This window comes from Phoca vitulina, unplaced genomic scaffold (genome assembly GCF_004348235.1).
Source record: "Phoca vitulina isolate PV1807 unplaced genomic scaffold, GSC_HSeal_1.0 scaffold81, whole genome shotgun sequence".
Taxonomy (NCBI): Eukaryota; Metazoa; Chordata; class Mammalia; order Carnivora; family Phocidae; genus Phoca; species Phoca vitulina.
In genome coordinates, this window is record NW_022589784.1 from 2,245,057 (window position 1) to 2,270,623 (window position 25,567).

Consider the following 25,567-nt stretch of genomic DNA (forward strand, 5'->3'; position numbering starts at 1 on the left):
TGGTCGCGGCGGCTGCGGTTGGCGGCGGCGGCGGCGGCGGCGCGGGCGCGGGGCAGCTGGGCGGGAGTGCGCGGCCAAGCGGGGACCGGCGCTCGCAGGCGGCCGAGGTGGACCGGCCGGCCCGGGGGCCGAACGCCGAGGGCCAGGCGGGCGCGGCCGGGGCGGCTCCGGGCCAGGGCCGGGCCGGGGGGCGGCGGCGGGGGCGGCCGGCGGGCGGCCGGGGCCGGGACGATGACTCTGGAGTCCATGATGGCGTGCTGCCTCAGCGATGAGGTGAAGGAGTCCAAGCGGATCAACGCCGAGATCGAGAAGCAGCTGCGGCGGGACAAGCGCGACGCCCGGCGCGAGCTGAAGCTGCTGCTGCTCGGTGAGTGGGGCCGGGCCTGCCGGGGTCCTGCGGGCCAGCAGCGGGTGTCGGCGCGGGCCGGGTGGGGCCGAGCCTGCCGTGCTGCCCGCGGCCCGTGCGCATCCCTGCCCGTGCAGTCCGCAGCACGCCCCAGGCTCCTGCGGGGCCGGCCCCCGCCTGTGCTGTCCACCGCCGGTCCCAGCCCCTGGGTGCGTGTCGGGGGGTGTCAGCCCTGCCTGTGAGGTCCGGATCCGGCCCTAGGTTCCTCCAGGGTCAGCCGTGCCTGCGCTGCCCATGTGGGGCTTCCGGAGTCCCCCAGGGCCAGCCCCTGCTTCTGCTGTGCACCTCAGGTGTCCAGGTCCTTGTGGGGTCAGCCCTGCCTCTCTTGTCCAGACCAGGCCCCCGGCTCCTTCAGGGGCAGGCCCTGCCTCTGCTGTCCGGGGTCGGGGGGCGCCCCAGAACCCTCGAGGGCCGACCCTGTGCCACTTCTCAGCCAGCGATCCCCTTGCCCACACAGGGCTGGCCCTTTGTCCCTGCTCTACTGGATGTACCCCCCTCGCTGCCCCAGCATCTGTTCAGGGCCAGAGCTCTGGGCTGCAGTCCACAAGCTGTGCCCCTCACCTCCCAGGATCTTGTCTTGGTTCTTCCCAGCAGGTGGAGCCCTGTTCCTGCGTGCGGGGTCTGTCCCCCTCCAGCACCCCATTCCCTCTGTGGGAAAACTGTTTCCCTCCTGAATGGGGTACACCCCTTGCGGGAGAGGACAGCCTTTCCTTCCCTTGGGGCTCCTGTTTTAGGCGGAGGCCAGGGCGGGGGCCCCGCAGGAGCCTTTGCGGATCCTCAGAGCCGGCCAGCTCACCACCCTTCCCCAAACCCTTTCCTTTCGTCTTGGTGGGAGCTGCTCTCCCAGGTCCTCTCCCTCCTGGAGAAAATTCCTGTCCCAGTCTCCAGGGTCCCGGTCTCCATCTCCCCAGGGCACACCTGTTGTAGGGAGCACGTCGGCCCAGCTGTTGGCAAAGTGCTGTCACCCAGAGGAGGGTTGTTGAAGGACTCCACCGCCAAAGACAGGAAGGTCGTTTACAAAACAGAATCCCTTGCCCTGCCCTTCTCCTGAGCTCTGCTTCATTCCCGCACTGCAGGGAAGGGTGGAAATGCTTCCCCGCCCTCAGAGGTAGCTTGGATGGGCTCCAGGTGGGAGGGGGCCCTGTCACAGAGGGGTGCGCTGGAAGGGTGGTGGAGGGCTCAGAGGAGCGGAGTCTGCAGGTGAATGAGCCGTGTTGGTGGCCCTGTGGGAGGCCGCAGGTCTTGGCGGGAATGCACTGCTTCTCCTGCAGTGGCCCTGCTGGGCCCTCCATTTGATGAAGTACCTTCCCTATTTTTTCTTTTTTTTTTTTACAGACATGTTTCAGTTTACTTAAAGACTATATGATAGGGCCAACTTTGCAGAAAAGACAGAGAGTAACCTTCAAGTTTGGAGGAGACTTGCAGTGGGTTCTGGGGGGCCTCTGGGGGGACAGCGTGGCACTGGCTGGTTTTGCAGTGTGACACAGACTTGATTATGGGACGGGGACTTTAGAAGTTACTGGCGTGTTAACGATATTGCCTGATCCTTTGCCTGGGGGCTGCATGACCCTCCAGATGCCCCTGCCACCTGTCCTGAGCACCCAAGGTTTGGCTTGAGCTGGGGTTCAGGGAGGCAGGTCAGCAGCTCACGCTTCTGCAGCCTTGGTGTGTATCTGCAGTCTCCCTGGATTGGGAGACCCAGCGTGGCCACCTGCCCAAAGTGTCTCGTGCCTGTCTGTGGGCTGGGGTGTCGGCAGCAGGAGTACCTGTCTGCGGTCCCACACTGCCGCCGCCCTGTGACCCTAGAGAAGCACCTAGCCCTCCCCCTGCCAGCCTGCACTATGGGGAATCATGCACCCATTTCAGGGGGTTGTTAAGTTCTAGGTATCGGGGGGCAGGTGGGAAAATGAGGAAGGAGTGAGCTTGCAGGTCCCAAGCGGAGGTCTGTGGCAGGAGGAAGACAGCTGTCAATGCTGGGGTGGGGGCTGAGCAGCATCCCTGGCCCGACGCACTGGATGCCAGGAGCACCCCAGTCATGACAGCCACAGACGCCCCCAGATACTGCCTGCTGGGCCCCCCTCCCCCCAGTGCCCTGTGGTGCACGGTATCAAATGCGCCTTGTAGAACTGGGGTGTGGTCAGCGGGTGTTTCGGGGGTGCTTACGAAGTGGGTACTTGTGTGTGCGTGTGCATGCAGTGCGCACGGTGCGTCTGGACATGTAGAAGGCAGGCGTTGAGCTCCGTGAGGTGCTGTTGCTCCAGGCCGAGTTGTTGTTAGCGTTTAGTCTGGTCGGGAACGGGAGTGGGGGGCAGGGCTGTGCAGCGAGTGTGCAGTCCTGAGAACTCACTACCGTTCTCCCATTTTAGGGAACGGAACCCTGAGGTCGGCGGGGGGGATGCTGCAAACCCAGTTAGGAGCTCTTGGGGTGGGGGTCCCAGGCCGGCCCGGCTGGCTTCTGCCTCCCATGACCTGTCCTGGGCAAGTCCTTTGCTGTCGTGTTTCTGTCACTTGGTAGAAAACCACAGAGGAGGCCCCTTGTCTGTTCCTTAGGGCAGGTTTCCTGTTTGAAAATCGAGGTCTTCCACGGGGACGTTGGTCACTGGAGGTGCAGCGTGCTGGCCCGGCTGAGCCGGCGCGGCTCTGGGATTTCTAAATAAAGCAGGGCGGTCAGTTCCACAGGCTTCCTGTCGGCTGTGCCGGCCCCCAAAGGGCAGTGAAAAGGCCCAGAATCTGGCATGGGGTGTGGTGGCTCTGGTGGGAAGGGCGCGCCTCCCAGTGCTTTGAGGCGCGGAGTGGAGTGTGGTCACTGGCTCCAGGCAGAGTGGTCAGGCTGCATCCCCTGCCGCCTGGGGGAGCGGGAAGCACCCTCGGGGAGCCTCTCGTGCACCCCTGGATGGCCCCTGGGCTGTGTTAGGACCGTGACCCACCCCAGCATGTGCCTTATGCCCCTTAAATTTAAATTAAGTTTCTTTGCCCAAACGGTCCGCTTTCTTTGGGCATGGTGCCTGGAAGTGCTGCGGGGTTGCTCTGAGGCCGCCCTCTCCCTCAGTTTCCCTGCGTGTACCCGGACGACGCCAGTGCCAGCTCACGGCTCTCTCCCCGCCTTGCCATGGGCCTGATAGAGGTCAGCTAGCGTGGGGCCCTCCGAGCTCGGCCACCAGCCGCCATGTGTGTCCCGCCGCTGGGGCCGCTGGGGTCACGGGGGTCACTGGGGCCAGGGCCAGACTCTGAACTCACATTGGCACAGATGATCACAGTGCTCCCCGGCTCTGCTCCCGCCCTGTGTGCCCCGGACCGCTGGTGGGCCGGTCTCTGCGGTGGGACATGAGGAAGTGTTCCGTCTTAGGTATTTAACCACAGAAGGTTTCACTTTCGTATTTTTGCGGTGGAGCCCTGCTCCATGCAGCCCCAGGAGCACGGCCACCGGCATTGCTGCTGGTGGCCCCGGGGTGTTTGGAGCGGCGTGCAGCGAAGCCAGACAGGAGCTTCCAGGAGACCTCGGGGAGGAGGGCTGGGGGGGTGTGTTTGTCCCTCTCTGTCCCAGATGGCGCTGGGTGCAAAGTTCAGCCCAGGGTGGGCGGGGTGGCCGGAGCTGGACAGCAGTCGGGCAGCCGTTGGGAGGAGCGGTCCCATCCCTGGTGCCCGGCCCGCCGTGGTGGCCTGTTAACTGAGGGCCCTGCCAGCTGGGGAGGTGAGCAGCGTGCCACGGCCCCGGAGGCGCTGCATGCAGGCTGCTTTGGGGGCGGGACTCGGGCTGCTCACAGACCCGGGGTCCGGGCCTCAGGCTTGCTGGTTTGGGGAGTTTGTGCAACCACTCACAGGTGTTTATAGTTCCCGTGCTCCTGGGCCTCTCTGTCGCCCCGGGGCCACTGTATCTGTCCCCTGGAGGGCATCTGGCCGGTCGTCGTTGTGGCCTCACGTTGCGGCCACTCACCTGCCATGCAGGCTCCTGCTCGTTCCCGCCACTGTCCCCCACCTTCGGGTCGCCGCCACCCTGGCCCACAGGGCAGAGCCGTTGACCTTAGAAATGTTGCTGAGTGACTCCAATTTGCTTTAATCGAATTCAGATCCCCCGGGAAGTGGGGTGGGAGTGACTTGGCTCCCCCGCCACCCGAGCTTCGGGTGCTCACAGCCCGTCTGGACACGACTGCCTGCTTGGGGGCGCCTGTTGCCACCTGGCGTGTGAGCAGACAGGGACTCCAGGGGCCAGAGCTCGCAGTGGCCTTCCTCGGGAGGCCCTCCTGCAAGTGGGCGTGGGGGGCTGGCTTTGAGGGCTCCCCTCGGAGCAGTTGGGGCACTCGCCCTGGGGCGAGGCCGTGTCTCCCGTCCTCGCTTCCTTGTCCGTCCCGTGGGCTGGCGCCCCGGGCCTGAGGCACGGTCATAGGGTTCGGTGGGATGATGCGGCGGAGGCCTGCGGCACGGCGGGCACTCGGCAGGCAGAGGGAGCTGTTTTGTCCTGTCACTGCTGGTGACGGTCCCTTGCGAAAGCCGCTGAGACAGCCCTGGGAGGTGCATGTCCCCACCAGGACCGAGCCGGAAAGTGCTGGAGTGGGGCGTCTGTTCCCATCTGACTCCCGTGACGTGGAGATAATCACAGTGACCTTCTAGGATGATTGTGAGGGTCAGACGGGGCGGGGGGTGCCACCAGGATTGTCTGCATCCGACCACACTGTCCACCCTGGTTGGCGGTCCCCTCTGCTCTCCTGAGCAGGGCCTCCTGTCTTGAGCTTGGTCCTCAGAGAGGAGGGAGTCTCAGTGCCTTTCCTCGTTACCGTTTCTGATTGCTCGCAGCGGGGTGGTGCGCTGCGCACCACGTAAACCCCTCCGGCGGGGCCCGGCAGGAGCTGCTCTTGGCCGGCTTGCCTGGGGGCCGCGGTCAGGCCGCTCCCCGAGGCCTTTGGGGCAAGGGTGTCGGTGGGAGGCAGGTGGGGCTCCGGAGATTCTCTCCGTCTCTGCCATCTGTCCCCTCATCTGCGCCTCCGTGAAGGAGCTCTGTCCTCACCCTCCAGCTGGGGTGGATGGGGGTGCTGGGCAGGACCGGGGGCTCACAGTGTCCTGACTGTCGGGGTGCCCCAGGAAGGGCTACAGTAAGACTCAGCACACTGGGGACAAAAGTGGGGCCTCAGAGGACACGTGTTGAATGGAGGACACTCATCGAAATCAGCAGGGACGGCCAGCCCCACCTTTGGGCCTCGGGGTACAGTAGGCGTGGCCCAGCTGAGGGGCGGCTAGTGTCTGCACCGCAGAGGCCCCGGCCGACTCGGCCAGGGTGGCCACCTGCCCTGCCTTCTCAGGGCAGGTTCCCCCGGCGCCTTTGCTCTCTCCGGAGGCCCTGTCGCCGACGCTGCCCCCAAGCACCGAGCCCAGGTGGCCCCCGTCTTTTGAGGTCGCTGGCTGTGTGACCTCAGCGAAGCCACCGACCCTCTCTGTGTCTCAGTTCCCGCACCTCCCCTGAGGCGGTGCCCTGACAGTTGTGTCACCCAATGAGTGAGTGAGTAGGGGCGTGTAACCACCATCCTCAGCTGCTCTAGGGTTTTCCATTTTCTCTGTCCCCCTGGGTAGAGGACAGTGTCCCATCTGTGATCTCAGACCTGTCCACACAGCTCGAGGTCCCTGTTGGGTTTCCGGGAGCCCCAGGTCCCCTGGGAGGGTGCTCTTATCGGTCTCCTGCGGTCCTGGCGGCTCCTGGCTTCACTGCCCACACCCCACAGTCCTGGGCCGCCTGGCTGCCTGCCCCTGGGGTCCGGGATTCAGTGGCTTACCTTGAGTCTCAGGGAGATGAGACCAGCCCCATCCTTCCTGCCCTGGAGGCCTCAGCCCTTGGGAGTCTGGAGTCCCTTCCCTGCCCTCCTGGGTCTGGGGCTCAGACTTCCTTCTCCCCAGCCCCCCTCCTAGATCTCAGCCCCCGAGGAGGGGGGACAGTGGGTTCTCTTCCCACTCTCCCTCTTCTTCAGCTAGTCTCTGCTGGGCATAGGTCAGACTTGGCCCTCCAGAGGGTGACGTGTGAGAGCACGCCCAGAGGGCGTCCACAGGCTCCCAGCCCATGCCGTGCTCCATCTGACCCTGCGGGGCAGGTGCCAGGCTGGGCTGTACCAAGGGCCCCCTGTTCTTGGAGTAACGACCCATCGAGTCCCCTGCCCAGCACAGGGATGCGGGGGACCCAGGGGAGATGCTCAACGGAGCCAGTATGTTGGATTGGGGCCCAGCTCCTTCTGTTCATTCATAAAACGCTTGTGCCATACTTTCCGTGAGCCGGCCTGTGCTAGGGGCCAGGGCAGGGGGCTGTGAGCAGAGCCCCAGCCCAGCGTGCAGACACATGGGGAAGAGCAGACCTCACAGAGGGGTGACTGGGTGGCGTCGTCTGGAGGAAGAACGGGTGGGGCATCAGGGTGCTGGGGCGCTTCTTGGAAGCCCTGAAATTGAGTGTCTGTGCGGGAAGCGCCAGTCGTGCTGGGAAGGCGTGCTGGGGTAGCTTACATTTCATGGTGGCACAGGGCCCCGTGGACGTCTCTTGGAAACGACCGGCAGCAGGCCGGCCAGGGAGCCCACAGCCGGGACCTGGAGCTGCATGGTTCCTTCAGGGGAGGTGCCGCGATTTCATCGCTTGTCCCGGTGCTTGAGTCCCCCTACCGCAGGGACCCTCCTGTCACCCTTCTCTCCACGCCCCCCCGCCCCTGGCGCCCAGCAGTGTATCCTCCATGCCATCGCGTTGGCAGCGCCACGCCGTGTGTGACATGGAGCACGTGCTCCCGCGTGGCAGAGTCCCCCGGGCCCCATCCGGCTGTCCCTGTGTCCACGGGGGATCCTTTTCGGTGCCGAGTAGCGCTCCGCAGTATGGCTGGGCCATTGTTGTGGCCATCTGCCTGGACCTGAAGGACATCTGGGCCGATGCCACTTCTCAGGGGCTCCGGGAATGCTGCTCTGAAAGCCACGCGTGGGTGCTGGAGTGGACGTTGGTGTTCACTGCAGCGAGCGACTTGGGAGCTCGTGGGTCCAGGGCAGCTGCCCCGGCGTGGCTGGGGGCAAGGTGGGGTGCTGTCGGCTCGTGTGCATAGAGCAAGGCTCAGTCTTGGGAGTGTCACACGCTTGGGCTTGAGGTGGGGCCTTGCTTTTCTCCCTGCTTTTGAGCCAGAAGGGCACGTGTGACCAGATCTCTTTGAGGGGGAGCGTGACTGAGGTTGGGCAGGTTGAGTCGGAGACTGGAGACTGAGGGCCAAGGCCCCGCGTGGGTTGGCAGGAGAGCCCCATGGGAGGCGGGGCATGCTGGGCTGACCGGGCACTGGGGTATCGGCCAGGGCACAGGGGCCAGGTCAGCGGCTGGTTGCAGAGGGGCCCAGCCGTGAGGTCCAGGCAGTCCTTGCCCCCGAGACGCTTCTGGGCAGGTGGACATTGGGTCAGGTGCATGGCGGTTCCCGGGGCCAGGGATCCTGTCAGAGGCCCGAGTCCCAGCTCCCAGGGGACAGATGTGGCCGTGGCTCAGTTGGCCCAGGAAACAGGGCATCTGGAAAGCTAACCTGGGTTGCTCTGGCCTGCTCAGCCTTGCACTGAGCCTCCCTCCCTCCCTCCCGGACGCTGCGGTGGCCCGGCGCCTCATGGGCAGTGGGCCTGGCCCGTGCCAGGGCAGAGGGCCCTGCTGGTGCATGCCCGCTGCACCGCCGCACCTGGCCTCACGGGCTCCCTGCTCACTGGACGGCGGCCCGGGGCTTACGCGACACGAGACTGCGCTTCTTTCCTCCCAGGGCGTCACCTCCCTGCACCCGCCCCTCCACACCCTCCTTTCTCTGTCCTTCCTGGCAAGGTGGTGGCTGCCTCGGGCAGGGTCACTGATCGCCCCGTTTCCCAGTGTGCCTGGTGTTCCCTCTGGCTTCCTTCTTCCTCTCGGCTTTATTGACATTTGATTGACATTAATATCGCGTGAGCGTGCGGGGTACGACCTGATGATTCGGTACATGGACGTGCCATGAAATGATTGCCTCAGTTAGGTCAGTTAGCACGTCCAGCGCCTCACGGTGTCGTGCCTTGTTTCTGTGCGTTTTGGTTCTTCTGGAGGTTGACCATGGCCGTGGTCTTGGCTGTGGCTACCCTGCCACGGGGGGGCATTGGCAGACTAGCCAGCAGGGCTTGGTAGGGACCCGTGTGACCTCGGCCACGCCCCTTGTCCAGGACCCCCGACACCTCCAGGGGCTGAGCCCGCATTTCAGGCTTCAGTTTTCGGGCAGTGCCCTGGACGCCGCTGTTCTCCCTTGGCCCGGCTTCCTGCTAAATGGGAGGCTGCTCTCTGGCCCGGCATCGAGGGCCCCTTCACAGACATGCCCCCCTCACCGCCCGTCCCCTCCTGGGGCTCACAGCAGGGTGTCATGCTGGTCGACATAGTTGCCCGTGTGTGTGGGGGGTGCGCACACGTATGAGCATGTGTGCGCGTGCGAGCGTGTGTGTGAGTGACCCCTCAGCGTGTCTGCACTGTCTCTGGAGCACTCCAGCGGGGGCTGGTTCTCTCTTTTGCCTTCATTTTTAATTTTATTTTTTAAGATTTATTTGAGAGTGTGCATGCACGCTCACGCACGTGAGGCGGAGGGGCAGACGGAGGGAGAGACAGAGAATCCCAAGCAGACTCCACGCTGAGCACAGAGTCCGACGTGGGGCTCGATCCCTCGACCCTGAGATCACGACCTGAGCCGAAAGCAAGAGTCGAGCTTAACCGACTGCACCCCCCAGGTGCCCCCGAGTTCCTTTGTACAAAGTGGCGTGAGGCGGGGCCCTTTCTCCCCGGGCATGCGCAGACTCTCCTCACTGGGTCCTCCCCACACCCTGGGCGAGAGCGTGGCCTGCCCTTCCCACGCGGGCACTGCATCGGGGCGGCGTCGGGGGGCCTCAGTGTGGGGCCTGCCCCGTCTCCCCCTCGGGCCGACCTCTAGGGCTGCGTCTCGGAGTTTGGCTTTCGTGTGTGCGCGGTTTGGCTGTTGCCTGGGAGGGACCCTTCCAAACGGACTGGCAGGGCACTTTCCTTCCTATAATAGTGTTTTGTCAAAACCAGGGGTTCTCACTCGGGGCCATTCTCCCTCCCAGAGGACTGTGGACGGTGTCTGGGGATGTCTGGGGTTGTCACACTGGGGTGCTCCTGGCATCTTGGGGTGGGGCCGGGGACGCTGCTCACCCCCCACAGTGCCCGGGACGCCCCCCCTCCCCCAAAGAATGACTGTGCTTGGTGTCAGCTGCGCCGAGGGGGACAGACGCGGGTCAAGAGAAAACCACATTAGAAATCGCATTCCTGGCATGCGTGTCCCCTCCCTGCAGTGTGGTGAGGGAGCAGTGTGGATCCCTCTGGGGATACGTGGGGTCATGGGCACACTCCTTCCACTCCCTCCTGCCCCTGGAACTCTCGGGGGGGAGGTGTTGGTTGGAGTGAGCAGGTGGCCTCGGGTCACTTTTATAGCAGAGGTGAGTTGTTTGAAGTAGGACGGACGGGGGATGGCGTGAAGGTAATTACCTTCCTTGATGATGGACCCAGAGTCATTTTATTTATTCCAGGAAGGATCCGAGGTAGTTGGTGAAAGTACCAGAACGGCACGAGCATTGCAGCCAAAACCCCTGCTTTGTGATGTTGGGAATGGTGGCCCGGGTGTCCCCGAGTGCAGTCAGTTACTTGGATGTGGGCCGAGGGCCTCCAGGCTGCAGGACAGCGTGGACACGTGGGGCCCACAGAACCAGTCTGTCGCGGAGGCCCCGGTCCGTGGAGGAGGCCAGCAGCAGACGCCGGCAGAGAGGCTTCCCCCTCGGCTGGGGGGGACGGTTCCGGGGGCAGGGAGGGCTGCCCGCCCGGGGGGCGCGTCACAGGTGTGTGAGCCGGCGGCTTCCGCACGGGGTCCCCGCTCAGGCCAGTGTGTGGACGTGGGCAGACGCGGGCCGACTCAGAGGCAGAGGGGTGGAAGTAGGCCTAGAGCGGCAGGTGGGCGAGTTTGGGGGGTTCTGAGCCCCCGGGAGGAGGCTCTGGGGCTTCAGCCTGTGAGTGAGGGTATGGGCAGCTGTTGGAGGCGGCGTGCGCCTAGACGGCGGAGTTCTCTCTCGCCCTGTAATCACATGACCCCCAGCTTAGCCTCACCCGGCAGACAGTCTCCGAGGGCCAGGAGTCCGGGCGGTCCAGGCTCCGGGTCCCTCGTGAGGCTGCAGAGCGCGCGTCAGCCGGCGGCTGGCTCGGCGCCTCTCCCCAGTGTGGGTCTAGCGTCCTCGCAGCCTGGTGGCCGCCCCCCGGGCCCCTCCGCCAGTGGTGCCGACGGTGTGGAGCAGGCTGCTGCGCCTCTTGTGACCTAGTCTTGGAAGTGACCCCCACCATCTGTCCTGCTCTGCAGGTGGTCGCTGAGTCGGCCCGCGCTCGCTGCACGGGGGTCCGTCTGCACGCATTTAAGGGGGTGCGGCCGAGGTCTGTGGGTCTGAAGAACCCACAGCTGCTGTGCCCGAGTGTGGGGTGAGCCAGCTGAGGAGACAGGCTTGCCGCTTGGCCCCCGGACGGGGTGGGGAGAGGCCGACGCAGGAGGGGACCCTGGGCTGCATGGTGCTGGAGCGGGGCTGGCATGAGGGCTCAGCGGCCAGGGGGCCCCTTTCCAGATGGCCTTCCCGCTGACTTGCCGATCCTTCCGATCCCTCGAAGCTGAGGGGTCAGCGTGCTGCCTGGTGAGCCCCGCATCCCCTCACGCCTGCAGAGGGGAAGGGAGACAGGACGGTCTGATGTTGTGTGCGCCAGGGCAGTGGGCTGAGTGAAGAGAGCGGATGCCCGGGCCAGTGGGGAGCTGGTGGGGGGCCCTCTGCGTGGGTGTGGGCTCCGGGGCCTGGACTCGTCCAGGTGCTGTGGTCACTCTGGGGGAGCTCGGAGTGCTCAGCAGGCGGCGTGATGCTGGGTGGGTTTATGAGTTCACCGCTAACTGGGAAGGAGCTTTTGAGGACCGTTGTGGGGATAGATTCCGTCCTTAGGCTGCCCTGGCTTCCGGGCAGGTACTAAACTCTTGCCCCCAAGTAAGGTTGACTCTGGTGGGGCTCCTGGAAGAGGAACATGGTTGGGGGTCCACAGGGACATTGTCCAGTTGGACTTGCTGTCCCCGGTGGGCGTGGGCAGGTCCTAAGGGGCTGGCGTCGTGTGTGGGGTGCCGCATATGGCCCCGGGGGGCAGCGGCTGGTCAGCCTGACTGGTCAGGGAGGCAGCGACGCCTGGCGGAGACCCACGGCTCCGTGCCTCACTGCGGCCTCGGGGTATGGAGTGCGTGCGGAGGCCGGTCACCTGCTGTCTGACCAGGCAGGATGCTTGGGGGACCAGCCTGCTTGGTACCTCGGTGCCAGATGCCCCCCCAACGCTGAGCCTCACTTTCCCATTGTGTAGAAGGGTCGTATGCTTGGGGCATGACCAAGCTACAGCGGGGGACGCCCCTCGCAGAGTGGCCGCCTGCTGGCCAAGCGTGTCCCACAGTCCCTCAGAGGGCTGAGTTCTTGAGCTCTGACCCCCAGCGCCCCTTCTCTGCGGGGTGGGGCTGCAGGCCTCGGCTCCGGACTCGCTCTCACGCGCCCTGCATTTGCAGGCACGGGCGAGAGCGGGAAGAGCACGTTCATCAAGCAGATGCGGATCATCCACGGGGCGGGCTACTCGGAGGAGGACAAGCGGGGCTTCACCAAGCTCGTGTACCAGAACATCTTCACTGCCATGCAGGCCATGATCCGCGCCATGGAGACCCTCAAGATCCTGTACAAGTACGAGCAGAACAAGGTGAGGCCTGGGGTGCCGTCGGATAGGGGCCGCCCGGGACACAGCACGGCGCCTGGCTTCCCTCCCTGCCAGGACCTGCCTTCTCAGAGCGCCTGCACCAGGCGCGTCCTGGCCGAGCCTCAGCCCTCCTGTCGGGTAGCCCTCAGCGCCCCGATCCGACCGCGGGGAAGCCGGCCTGGGGCTGGGCAGCGTGAGCTGCAGCTCCTGGCCCCTCACACACTGTGTCTGCCGGGGTGGGTGATCCCGGGGGGTGGGGCACTTCCCTTCCTTTTTCTTGAGTAATGGCTTATCGAGACCAAAGTCACTCACTGACTGGGCAGGTCTCCCCTTAGAGTGTGTAATTCACAGCTTTCTAAACACACAGCTGAGCAACCACCACCACTGTCTAGTTTGGGAACATTCCATCACTTGAAAAACAACCCCATCCCCATCAGCAGTCAGTCTCCCCTCCCCCAGCCCCGGGCCCCCACGAGCCCCCTTCCCGTCCGTGGACGTGTCACCCACGTGGACTCACACCCCACGTGGCCTTCTGTGTCTGGTTCCCTCCCTGAGCATCGTGGGCTTGGGGTCCGTCCCCGGGGCCGCGCGTGTGGGCGCCTCGCTCCTGCTGGCGGCCGTTTTCACGTGTCTGTTCACCACCTGATGGCCGAGTGACGCTCCCGCGTGCAGGGGGACACGCAGTGTGTATCCGCTCACCTGCTGATGGATGCTTGGGTTTTTCCAGTTTGTCTCCTTGCTGGGGTGACATTCATATGCAGGTTTCTGTGTGCACACCTGTTGTCACTTCCCCGGGCCATGCTCCCGGGACACGGGGGTTCACAGGGCAGCTCGAGGTCTGCCTTGGTAGGAGCTGCCGGCCCACTCTCGCCACAGCACTCCCCCCAGTCATGCACCAGTGGGCTCTCACTGGTGGCCTCCCTTGGCTTTGCTTTTGTAGATCTGTTTTTGGGGGTTTCTCATTCAACCCCAGGAGTTTGCCTCGAGCTGACGTGAGGCACGGAGTCCATATTTATGCAGTAGTGGTTTAAATGAATCCATTGCTTTGAGGCTTCAGAAGGTCAGTCAACCAGGTTGTTGATATATCTCCAATTGGCACCTTCCTCCCTCTATCCCGGGTTCATAGATGATCGGGGACCCCCAACAGGGCCTGGTGTGGGGTTGGGGGGCCTGCTGGAGCCCCTTGTCCTCTGGGTCTGGGTTTCTGTGATCTGCTCCGCTGCGGCCCTCTCCAGCATCCAGACCATACAGTCCAGCTGGTCCGGTGTTCGGACCATAGATGTCCATCGGCATCTAGAACAGCAGTGGCCTACCGTGTTGTGTTTTTGTAAATAGTTTTATTGGTTCACGTGATGCCTACTTGTTTATGTGTCATCCTTGATGGCTTTTGCTGCAGTGGCAGAGATGGGGGCCACAAAGCTGAAAACACGGTTCTCTGGGCTTTTATAGAAGTGATCCCTGATCCCTGACCGTCACACATTGACAGGGGGGTTTTCCGGGGCTGGTGTCTGCTTCCGTAGGTGCAGACTACGGGGCAGGTGAGGGCTGGGGGCCACAGCTGGGGGGTGGGCAGTGTGGGGCAGCTCTCCAGCCCAGGAGGAGCCCACTGGCTTTCAGAGCATGGGCTAGGGCTCCCTCGTTCCCCATTTTGGCTTCTGCCCAGGTGTGTCCTTCCCAGACCCTCTGCTGGTGGCCGGTTGTGTGGCTGGACCACCCTGAGGACGACAGGCACGTGGAGAAGTGGGGTCTCCTGAGTCACGTGCCCCGAGTGGTTCCTCTGGCCGGTGCCCCGCCCCCAGCCCACTGTCCCCGCAGAGATTGCTGGGGTTTGAGGGGCTGTGTGCCAGCAAGGGGGTGCAGGCCAGACAGACTTCTGAGGCAGTCTGTGAAACGGGGGCGGGGAGCTGCTGACGGTGTGTATGTTCATTGCTCTGTTCTTTCGGGTCCGGCCCTCGGTCACTTTTTGGAGTCTGCTTGTTTGTGCGTGTGGTTGCTTCCAGTCCTGCCCGCTGCTCCCCAGAGCCGCACCCCAGCACTGGGGCGCACCCCAGCTGTGCAGGCCCGGCCCCAGGAGCTGCCTTGCCCTCGGGCCCTGCTTTGGGGACCCCCCCACCGCGGCTCACTCTCGCTCCATCCTGACGTGTGCGCGCGCTTCGCTGGGGCAGAGGTCCCCCCTCGGGCAGGCGCCCCGCGGGGCCCGGGTGCCAGCAAGCCCACGGCTCTCCCTGCCGCCCCACAGGCCAACGCGCTCCTGATCCGCGAGGTAGATGTGGAGAAGGTGACGACGTTTGAGCACCGCTACGTGCACGCCATCAAGACCCTGTGGGATGACCCTGGCATCCAGGAGTGCTACGACCGGAGGCGGGAATACCAGCTCTCGGACTCCGCCAAGTAGTGAGTAGGGCGCCCGCCCCGCGGACCCAGCCAGGCCGCAGGGGACGTGTCGGGCATGCGGGCGGGCCGGGCTGCCGTGAGACGGTCGCTTCGGAGCATCTTGTAGTGCCTCTTCTGTGAGTCCGCCCCGTGCTCAGGCAGGGAAGTTCATTGTGAGAAGTCCGCTTCCAGCCTGGCCGCCCAGCCAGCCCCCTTCCTCCCGCCGCGGCGGCCGTCCTCGGACAGCCCTGTGAGAGAGACCCCCAGAGCCGGCCTGACTTCTGTCCTGTGGCCGCCTGTCCCGTGGGAGCCAGGGCGGGCCAGGGACACCTCTGCCCGACCCCAGGTCTGCCTTGTCCCAAGTGCTCGGGGCTGTTGCGTCCCTGCTGGTGAGGCACCGTGCCGGGCCCCTTCCGGCTGCTTGGGGGACCGTGGTGGCTGGGCTGTCCCCCCCGCCCGTGGCCTGAGCAGCCCTGTCCGTGCTGTACCGTAGCTACCTGGCCGACGTGGACCGCATCGCCACCTCGGGCTACCTGCCCACCCAGCAGGACGTGCTGCGGGTCCGTGTGCCCACTACTGGCATCATCGAGTACCCGTTCGACCTGGAGAACATCATCTTCAGGTACCTGTGCCCCGGCGCCCTGGGCGGCCATGTGCTGCGGCTGCGTCGGGCTCTGTGCGCTGCGGTGGGGGCTGTTCGCGTCCCAGCCCCCAGGCACCTGCTGCGGGGACAGCGACGGGGTCACCGGGTCCCGGTCTTTGCTCTCGGGTGGCTTCCAGCCCGGGATGGGAGACGGGCTCATAAATAACTGTCACCGGCTCTCAGAGCAATCCGTGTCCCAGGAGTGGTACGGGCTGTGACGGAGCTGGCCGGAGCTGGCCTGGAGGGGAGGACTTTCCGGGGGCCTCTGTGCCGGGACTGTGGACGAGGGAGGACGCCGGCGCGTGTCAGTGGGGCAGGTGGTCTGGAGTTGCGGCAAGAGCCGGGTACGCTGTGGGGCGGTGGAGAGGTCCTGGCGGCCCTGGGGACCCATGCAGAGCCAGGTGACAGGTGGTTCCCGGACTCCAGCTCTTGGGCCCACGGTAGCTCCTGGCATGTGGGCAGAATGGGGCCCAGTCCTGGCAGGTGGCGCGGCCGGAGTAGACTAGGTGCCGTCCTTGAGGACACGGGCCCCGCCACTCAGCGAGGCCATGGCGGATCCGGAGCTGCTGAGTGGCAAGGGCAAGTGTGTGTCCCCTGGGGCTGCCACAGCCGATGACCACAGACGGGCGGTTTGAAACCCACAGGCGTGTTTGCCGTCCCAGCTCAGGAGGCCAGAAGCTGAGGAGCGGGGTGTGGGCAGGGCCGGTTCCTTCTGAGGCCGTGAGGGGGAGTCTGTTCCCCGTGTCTCCCAGCTCCTGGGGGTCGTCGGCCATCCTCGGCGTCCCTCGCCCCATCCCTGCCTCCGTGGTCACGTGGCCTGTCCTTGTGTGTCTGTGTCCGGACATCCCCCTTCCTGTAAAAACACTGGTGATTGGATAGGGCCACCCCATTCTAATGTGATGTCGTTTTAACTGATGACATCTGCAGGGACTTTGCTCCCAAGTCAGTCCCGTCCCCAGGTTTTGGGGGACACCGTTTTAGCCCAGCGCCCCGAGGCCCACGCTGGGGCGGGTCCCGTCTGCCAGCTGTGAGCCCTCCACTGCCCGCAGCACCCCGTCTGGGCGCCCTCTGCTCCCCCAGCGCAAGCTCACGCTGGGGAGGAATTGATGCTCCTGGGGCGGGGTCCCAAGGAGGTGTTCAGCCGTGGCACTTGCCACTGTCCTGTGGCCTCGAAGCGCCAGCTCTGGGGAGCACCCGAGGAGCCTTTTGGGTGTGCTTCCAGGTGCCCTTTGGCCCGAGACCCGCCCTGCCACAGGGACCCCCCAGAGCTCAGCCGGGGGGGCCGCCTGCCCTCACCCCTCCCTGCCCTCTGCACCCTCTCTCACCCGCCGGGCCTCTGTCGGAAGCCCTGCGTGGTTCCCCGGGGTCTTGGAAGCTGTAGGCATCCACCCTGCACGGGCCTGATGCACGTTTTCCTTTCCTGGTGAGGGGTCAGGTTTGAGTTTTCTTTCTTGTTTACGTCGGATCCTTGATGGGGCTGTGACCTCTGAATTCGGAGCTGAGCCTGCCGAGCACGGGCTGGGGCTTGGGACGAGTGCTGCCCCAGCCCCCGTCGCGGGGCGTCCTCCTGGCCTCGCCCCGACCGCGGCACGGCCTGTGCCTGCTGGGTCCTCTGCCCGGGATGCCCGGCCCCCTCCCTCCCCTCCCCAAGCCTGGGCCGGCTGGCATCTCCCTGGTGCCCCCTCCCCGCTCTGCGCTATGCTCTGTCATGGGCCCCCACCCTCTGCCGCTGCCGGTCCTCTGCCGGCCCACCCCTTCCTTAGCTGGGCACCCATGGGGGCAGCCTGGGGGCCCTGGCCCTGAGCTCGTGGCCTGGCCCCTGACCGGAGCGGGGACAGCATTGAGTAATGGCCTGACGGCCCCAGTGTGTGAGGAGATGAGTCTGGTCCCGAACAGGGGCCTTACTGGGGAGCCTCCTGCTCCGGAAAGGCCGTGGCCCCGGAGCCTGTCTGCGCTGGCGCATTCCCCAGACTGGCCACAGCTGCTGCTGCGAGCTTGGTGGGCTCGCCCGGGGCCCCGGGCCCGTCACCACCCTCCTGTGCTTGCTGGAGTCTCCTCGGTGCAAGCTCCGCTGGGCGGCCCCGCTCTGCCGGCCGTGCCCGGGACAGCCCTGACGGCAGCCCCTCCCCGCGGCCCCCGCGCCCCCGGGGCAGGGCCCAGCCGCGGGGACCCCTGCCTGAGGGCCGCTCTGCTTGCCTGCTGTGGTTTTTCCTCATCAGAGGAATCTGAGGGAGCTCACCGGTAGCCAGCGGCAGACGCCTGTCGTGAGTCCAGTGTGACGGGGCGTCCCTGCTGCTCGCTTCCCCCGGCTGCTCCCTTCTGCCCGGGAGCCTGTTGTTCGGACTGTTAGGTTGCACGTGCTTCTCGTGCTGGACGGGAAACTGCCACCTGCCGTTGCTCCCGGCAACAGGGGAAGCGTGTCGCTCCGTGAGCCACCCCCTCGCGATGCCGAGGCGGGTCCGTCGCGTGGCTGTCCTCGGTTTATCTCGTTCTCCCGTGTCCCACAGACAGCGCTGTGGTGGGCGTGCGTGCACGTTGCCCAAGTGAGGGGGTGGGTCTCAGATGTGGGACCTCAGGTCCAGGGGTCGGCCCGTCCCGCCCCCCCCCCTCCCTGGGAGCACCTGGGTTCCCGGGCTCCCTAGTCCTGTGACTCCTCCATCAGGTGCAGGTGTTGAGGCGCAGCGTGTTCTCCTGGCCCTAGCGGATGTGGGGGGCAGGGGCTGTCCCGGGGGCCCTCCGGGCTCTAGCAGACGCCGCCGTGCTGGTGGAAGGGGCTTGACAGCCGACCGCGGTGCTGAGCCCCTGTGGGGCTCCTGTCTCCTGCAGGATGGTGGACGTGGGAGGCCAGAGGTCAGAGCGGAGAAAGTGGATCCACTGCTTTGAGAACGTGACGTCCATTATGTTTCTTGTGGCCCTGAGTGAATATGACCAAGTGCTGGTGGAATCGGACAATGAGGTGAGGGACCCCTCTCCGCGCTCTCCCTGCCCTGTGGCCCTGGGGGTGGGGGGCAGCGTCCATCCTCACGTCTTCCTTCCCACAGAACCGCATGGAGGAGAGCAAAGCCCTCTTCCGGACCATCATCACCTACCCCTGGTTCCAGAACTCCTCGGTCATCCTCTTCCTCAACAAGAAGGACCTGCTGGAGGATAAGATCCTGCACTCCCACCTGGTGGACTACTTCCCCGAGTTCGACGGTGAGCCGGGAGCTGCGGTGGAGTGGGGGAGCACCCAGAGCAGGGACTGGGCTCCCTGCCCCTCTGGGCCCCGTGATCCTGCCGGGGAGGGCCCGTTCACGCTCTGGGCCTCAGTGTCTCTGTGATTTGGGGGTGCGGGCCCTGACCAAGGCTGGTGGCACGGTCCGTGCGAGCTGGGGAGCTTCCGTGCTCCCCCCCCACCCCAGCCTTAGTGAGCAGAAGGATCTTGTGTCCCAGGGGGGCGTCCTCTTGGAGAGGGTATCTCCCACAGTCTGTGCACAGCCGCAGGAGGGATGCACGGGGACACTGTGCTCCCAGGCCCCCGCTTGCCCGGAGCCTGAGTGGGGAGGAGCGAGGCCCTGGGAATGAGGGGGTGACCCAGGACCCTCTTCCCCTCCCCGGCTTAGCCTGAGCTCTAACAGAAGGCAAAACTGAGTGCAGACCGTCCCCAGCTGCCTTTTCGGCACCCCTGCTCTGTGAGCGTCAGCCGCAGCTGCCGCCAGGACACGGGACTCTAGGGCACTCTGGGCCTGGCCACCCCTCCGCAGCAGCTCGGTCCCGGCTGGCCCAGAGCCTCGGGGACACGGCTGTGGCCCGATCGCCGTGTGCGCACAGCTGGGACGGTAGCCGTGCAAGTGTGCACGTGTGTGCAGGGGCGCGTGGGGCCGTGTGGACGCGCGTGTGGGCCCCTGCCCGTGTTTGGATGTCGGTGTTGGGGAAGTGGTGGGAGCGCAGTGCGGTGAAATGGGGCTGGGCGGGAAGCTCGGCACAGTTTGGAGGTGGAGGGGGTGTTGGATGTGGGCAGCAGCTGGCTGAGAGGCCGAGGGGCCGCACGGGCGCCAGGGCCCCTGCTGGAGGCTGGGGGCGGCCGGAGGAGCTGCCCCTGCTTGGCCAGTGCCCGGTCCGCGCCCAGCGGGTGTCTGTCTGCCCACGGCCGGTCTGCGCATGATCAGTGTCTGTCCGCGATCTGCAGGTGCCCTCATGAGGCCGGTCCGCACCCGGCGGGTGACTGTCCACGCCCGGTGGGTGTCTGGGCGCACCGTGGGTGTCAGTCCACGCCCGGCGGGTGCAGGCTGGGCTCGCTCACCTGCCTCTGTCTCTGCCTCCCCAGGGCCGCAGCGGGATGCGCAGGCTGCCCGGGAGTTCATCCTGAAGATGTTTGTGGACCTGAACCCCGACAGCGACAAGATCATCTACTCGCACTTCACATGTGCCACCGACACAGAGAACATCCGCTTCGTGTTCGCGGCTGTCAAGGACACCATCCTGCAGCTCAACTTGAAGGAGTACAACCTGGTCTGACCCGGCCGCCGCCGCCCTGAGGGGACAGGGACAGCCGTCGGGCGGGCCTTCCCCAGGCGCCGAGCCCGCCCGGCTCTGCCCACAGACGAGTTGATTTTGTTTTCCTATTTTTAACAAAGGGTTTTTATTTCACAGCTATCAGGGGACGTACGTGTTTCTTTCTATACACCCCGTGCACCTCCTCATCTGTGTCCGCGGCGCGGCAGCCTTTTCCTGGCCTTGACTCGTGGCTCGCTTTTTTCTATTAAAAAAAAAAAAAAGAAAAAAAGGAAAAGAAGGAGACGAGACCAGCGGAGACGAGACACGCGAGCGCGCGCGCCCCCACTGCAGGCCGGCGGCCCCCCGGCGCCCAGCGGGGACAGAGCCACCCGCCGGCCCGCCCCCCTTGCTCCTGGCCCTCACCGCGAGGCCCCGGACTGTGACTTCTCTCTCTCTCCCTCTCTCTCTCTCTCTCCCTAAGTTATTGACGTCCTGGACTCCAAGAAGTGGGGGTGGGTGGCGCCCCCCGCTGCCCGCCCTGGGAAGTGCCTAACTTTTTTTTTTTTTTTTCCGGGTGAGGAAAGGAAGGCAGTGAGCTGGCTCCCGGGGCCCACAGGCTGCCATGCAGACACCCCCGAGGGGTCGAGGGCGCCCCGCTGTGCCCAGGGAGCCGGGAGAGGGCCCTCCTGGATTGGGAGTCGCTTTTGATTAGTTCTGTTTCGAAACCAGCTTGGAAACAGGGTGGGGTGGGGACTTCTTCAGAATATTCTCAGGTCTGTCCCCGAGAGGCAGAGAAGGGAGTCGCCCGCGGCGGTTCCCAGGCGTGGCCCCCGGCGCAAGCCCTTCTCCCACATCTCCCGCTTCTGCTCCCGAGCCCCCTGCCCCGGGAGGTGAGCATGCAGCACGACGCGCACTTTGCCCCGAGCCGTGGAGGGCCAGTGGCCGCTGGCGCCGCGGCCCCGGGTGGCTTCCAGGCCTGGCCACGGCCACGGCCACGCACTGAGCCAGAGCCACGGGCCGCCTTGCCCGGGCCGCCTTCTTCCGAGGGGCTCGGAGGGTGGGAACAAGCGGGGGGTGTGTTTTCATCTGATGTGGACTGAGCACTACAGTGTTTTTCTGTGGGTTGTTTTGTTTTGATTTGATTTGCACAATGTAGCGGGAATGAACTGCCAGGCCTTGGACCCACCCGCTGCATCTGGACACGGCCCGGTCACGGTCTGTGTGGCCGCTGCTGGTCTGGGCCGCCAACGAAGAGTAGAAACGCCTCGGACAGCAGCCCCGAGGCTGGCGTCCGCTGCGCCTGGCCCCGCTCCCTCCGCTCGCCTGACGCAGGGGCCGGCCTGCCGGTGTCGGAGGAGGGAGCTAGGAGGGGCCTTGTGGCGACTGGGGCGCCCCTTCGGGGTGGGGCGGCGACATTCCTAGTGGCCAGCCCTCTCTGGGGGCAGGACGGGCCCTCGCGGTGCCACGTGTCTGCACGGGAGGGGGGGGGCCATAGCCCCCAGCCTGCACCCTCAGTGCCAGAGCAGATGGTGCTGCTGGCGGGGGGCCTGCCCAGGCCACTCGGGGTCCTCGCGGGGTGCGCATCGCCATGTCTCAGCGCCTCTCTCGGGCCCAGATCGCAAGGGAACTGGATTGGGCCTCGGGGGGGGGGGGGTGACCTGAGCATGTGGGCCTGGGCACCCAAAGTATTAATTCTTCCCAGAGGGAGCAGTGTGCCAAGCACCCCAGAGCCGAAGCCTGGCTGGCACGCATGGCACCCCGCCCGGTGCTTCCGGAACCCTGAGGGCCCGGGACCAGAGGGCGGGGACACGGCTGTGTGCCCTAGAGGGTTGGAGACCGCTCTGTGCCAGTGGGGCCTGGTGGTCCGGGCCCCTCCCTCGCCCATGGTGTGAGGTTTGTTTTTCTCGTTTTCCACCCTGGGGGCTCCATCCTCCTCCCACTGTGTCAGGTCCCCCCCAGACGCCCCAGGGCCCGCGCCCCCGAGCGGCGGTGCGGGAGGCGTGCCGGCCGCCAGTGGACCTTCTCCGGTCATACTTGTATATTACACAGTCCTGATTTCAGACGGTTTCAATCTTAACCTATTTTAAAGAAGAATATTATATAAAATACTGTTTTTAAACCTTTTGTCATTTGAAATGCATGTATTGTTGTGCGTGCTGGGGGACAGGCCCATTAGCTCTGTGCCAACCTCCCAGGGCCAAGACTCCCGTGTTGGGGCAGGGGTGGGGGGGTGGCGGGCTTCGCTCAACGTGTCGGGGCCCTGACCCCTTAATCCAGAGATAGCTGATGGAAATTGACTTTTCATATCTTTCTCCTGAAATGAATTCTGTTTTAAATTGGAATAAATTTTGTTCCTAAATGCTGTGGCCCCCTCTGGCTTATTTCCAATTGCTGGCCAGAGCGGGTGGGTGGTGGGCAATGCAGGGGTGCCCAAGCTCTGCAGGGTCTTGCCTGGTCCTCGTGTGGCTGGCTGGTGTGTGAGCTCACGGGAGCGGGGGCCACGGATGCCCCGGGATGTGCCTCCGGCCTTGGCACCAGGGCCCCTGCTCTGAGGTTCCCCGACTTGGCCCTGACTTCAGGTTCATTTGTCTGTACTGCTGGGCTGGACCGTCCGGCAAGAGAAGTGCCTCCCGATTGGGGGTCGGGGACTGAGGAGCCCAGGTTCTGGACATTCTGTATTTATTTCTGTAAACTGAGGAGATTGGGCCTGTCTCTGCAGTCTTCTCTCGGGCTTTTTTTCTTCTTAAAAAGTGGTAAGTACACATAACATAAAATTTACCATCTTCTAAGTGCACAGCTCAGCGGCATGAAGCACACTCACACGGTCCTGCGACCACCCCCACCCTCCGTCTCCAGAACTTTCCATCTCCCCACACGGAGACTCTGTCCCCTTGAAGCATGGACTCCCCACCCCCTGCCTCAGCTCCGGCTCCCACCCTCTCCTCTCTGTGTGGACGGGACTCCTCTGGGGACCTCCTGGGAGTGGGGTCCTGCGGGATGTGTCCTTCTGGGTCTGGCTCTCTCGCTGAGCCTGGTGTCCTCGGGGTCCCTCCACGTCATGGCAGCGGTCAGAGTCTCTTTCTTTCTTCTTCAGGCTGAATAATCATTTTATGGATGAAGCACTTTTTGCTTTACTGTCCCTCCATCAGTGGACACTTGGGTTGTTTCCACCTCTTGGCTATTGTGAATCGTGTAAGTGAACATGGGTGTGCAAATACCTGTTCGAGACCCTGCTTCCAGTTCTATTGGGTATAGACACAGAAGTGGGATTGCCGGATCATATGGTCGTTCTCGATTTAACTTTCGGAAGAACCACCAACCCCTTTGCCAGTGTCTGCCCCGTTTCACACTCACACCAGCCGTGCACAAGGGTTTCAATTTCTGCACATCCTCCTCTGGTTTTATTCCCTTGTCTGTCTGTCCCTTGTTTATACTCCTTGAAGGCCCATGGTGCCAGGCACTGTCCCAGGCCCTGCGGTATGGCGAAGGAGGTAGCCTCGCCACCAGGACTTAATCTATGAAGAAAAATAGAGCGGGAGGGCAGGATGGGTAACAATAGTGACAGGAGAGGGCATTGCCGGTAGCGGGCACAGCCTATGCAAAGGTCCTGGGGCAGCACTGGGCTTACATGTTGGAGGAACAGCCAGGGGGCCTGTGTGGCTGGAGCAGAGTGAGTGAGGGGTAGAGAAGGAGGAGGGGAGGGCCAGCGGAGGGGACAGGAGCAGGTCGTGCAGGGCCTAGGGGACCACGTGGGGAGGACTTGGGCCCCAGGGAGGTGGAAGTCCTGGAGGGCTGTGGGCTGAACAGGGCGGGACCTGACTCGGGTGCTCACGGGCGCTCTCTGGTGGCCGCTGACGGGAGGGTGGACTTGGGGGTGAGGGCGGGACTGGGGACCAGGGTGCAGGGGACTGCGTTGGTCCTGGCGGGCGTGATGGGGGCTGACCAGGTGGAGGAAGAGGAGGGGCAGGATCCGGGAAGTGGGCGGCGGGGAGGAGCAGGCCCCGCTAGAGCGCTGGCGCACCTGGACGTCATGCCCCCCGCGGCCGGCAGGTGCCGCTCGCCAGCTCTGGCCTCCCCGCCCCCCTGCAGCCCTAAAGCGCATTTTCTCCGGGGGAGGACCTCTCATCCCGCTCTAATAGAGAAACCAAGGCACCGAGTGGCCAGTTCCCTGCCCTGACGGTAGGCCAGCGGTTGCGGGACTTGGGCGCCAGCCGCAGCCTGTCCAGCTAGGCTCAGGCAGGGGCTAAATGACAGCGCGGTAGGAGAACAGTAGGAGAATTTCAAGTCGGAAAACCTGCAGGGCCAGGTTCGCACACCCACGAAGCCTGCCCTGTTGACCCGTCCACCTTTTGGTTGCTGTGAAGGCTGCTGCTCTGAACACAGGTATTAAGTACCTGAGTTCTGCTTTCCATTCTTTTGAATATAAAACTGGCAGTGGGAATCGCTGGATGAAGACTTTCTTGTCTTATCCAAATAAATGATTCATCAGTTAAAAACTTGGGATCCCAGCATTGCCTTTGGGCCACTCCTGGGGGTGGGCATGACCTTAGGTGTGGCCAAGGGCAGGGTCCAGGGAGGGACAGCCATGGACTCCCGGCATCTGAGGAGTGGGAGGTACTTGGAAATGATGTAAATATCCTATTCTTCATTAAGCAGAAAAGACATTTTTAAAAGATTTATTTATTTTAGAGAGAGAGAGAACGCGTGTGCGCGAGTTGGGGGGGGGGGCAGAAGGAGAGGGAGAGAGAATCCCAAGCAGACTCCCTGATGAGTACAGAGTCTCACACGGGGCTCGATCCCAGGACCCTGAGATCATGACCTGAGCCGAAACCAAGAGCCGGATGCCCAACCGAGCCACCCAGGCGCCCCAAGCAGAAAGGACATTTTTAGTACCAGAGAAGCAGAAAGGAGCGAGTCGTCTATGAATAAAGGAGACAGGGAGGGAAGGAATGAATGCATCCCACGAAAACTCACCAGAGCTCGTGGGAGTGTAAATTGGTGCATGCACTTTGGCAAAACATAGTATCTGGGAAATACCTCATAACCTAGCACTGCCACACATAGGTATTTATCCACAGAAAGTCAGACAGACGGTCACCAGACGGCGTGTGCCGAGTGCCCACAGCCAGTTTGCTCAGTACAGCCCTGAGCTGAAATTTAACCAGACGCCCATCAACAGTACGACGGGAGGATAGCGAAGCATGGGGATCGTACTCAACATATCTGAAAGCTGCTGAGAGTAGATCTTAGGCTTTTTCATCCCAGGAAAACAGAATGTGACTACATGTGGGTCCAGATGTTAACTGGACCCCACTGTGGTGATCATTTCACAATATAACACAAATATTGGGTCTGTATGCTGTACGCCTGAAACCGATACAAAGTCATGTCAATTAAACATCACAAGTATCAAACGCTGATCAGAAAAACAAAAGAATGGATGAAGAGATGGTGGGATACTCGGCCATGAGGACTGAGGACTGAACAACCGCGTGCGGCGCGGAGTCAGGGGTAGAAACCAGACTCTCCGGAGTTCATCTTGTGCAATTCTACTCAGATAAAGTTCAAAACTGGCAAAAATGAAACACGATGTTTAGGTTTGCTTAATTCGGTTGTGAATTAGTAAAGTGAAGAAGCAAAGAGGGACTTTACCTAAGAGAATCAACTCACCAGAGTTCACCAGATGATTCAGGTGGGGATGCACGAGATACACAAGGCAAGATGTGGAGGGCCTGAAAGGAGATGACAGTCTTCTTAACAAATGGTGCTGGAACAACTGAACGTCCACATGCAGGAGGAGGAGGAGAAAGAAAAGGAGGAAGGGGAGAAGGAGAAAGAAGAGGAGGAGGGGGAGGAGGAGGGAGAAGAAGAGGAAGAACCTCAACCTACACAAAAATGAACACGAGGATCGTAGATCTAAATG

General features: G+C 63.6%; 1 protein-coding gene across 1 annotated transcript; it reads left to right on the plus strand.

Annotated features, from left to right (window-relative positions):
• Positions 1-214: 214 nt before the first annotated feature.
• On the plus strand, positions 215-19,939 carry GNA11 (G protein subunit alpha 11). The gene is made up of 7 exons (XM_032394817.1): positions 215-367; positions 11,971-12,155; positions 14,392-14,546; positions 15,019-15,147; positions 17,995-18,124; positions 18,210-18,363; positions 19,475-19,939. Exons 1-7 carry the CDS (start codon positions 232-234, stop codon positions 19,663-19,665), a joined length of 1,080 nt encoding a protein of 359 aa, XP_032250708.1. The 5' UTR covers positions 215-231; the 3' UTR covers positions 19,666-19,939.
• Positions 19,940-25,567: the final 5,628 nt, after the last annotated feature.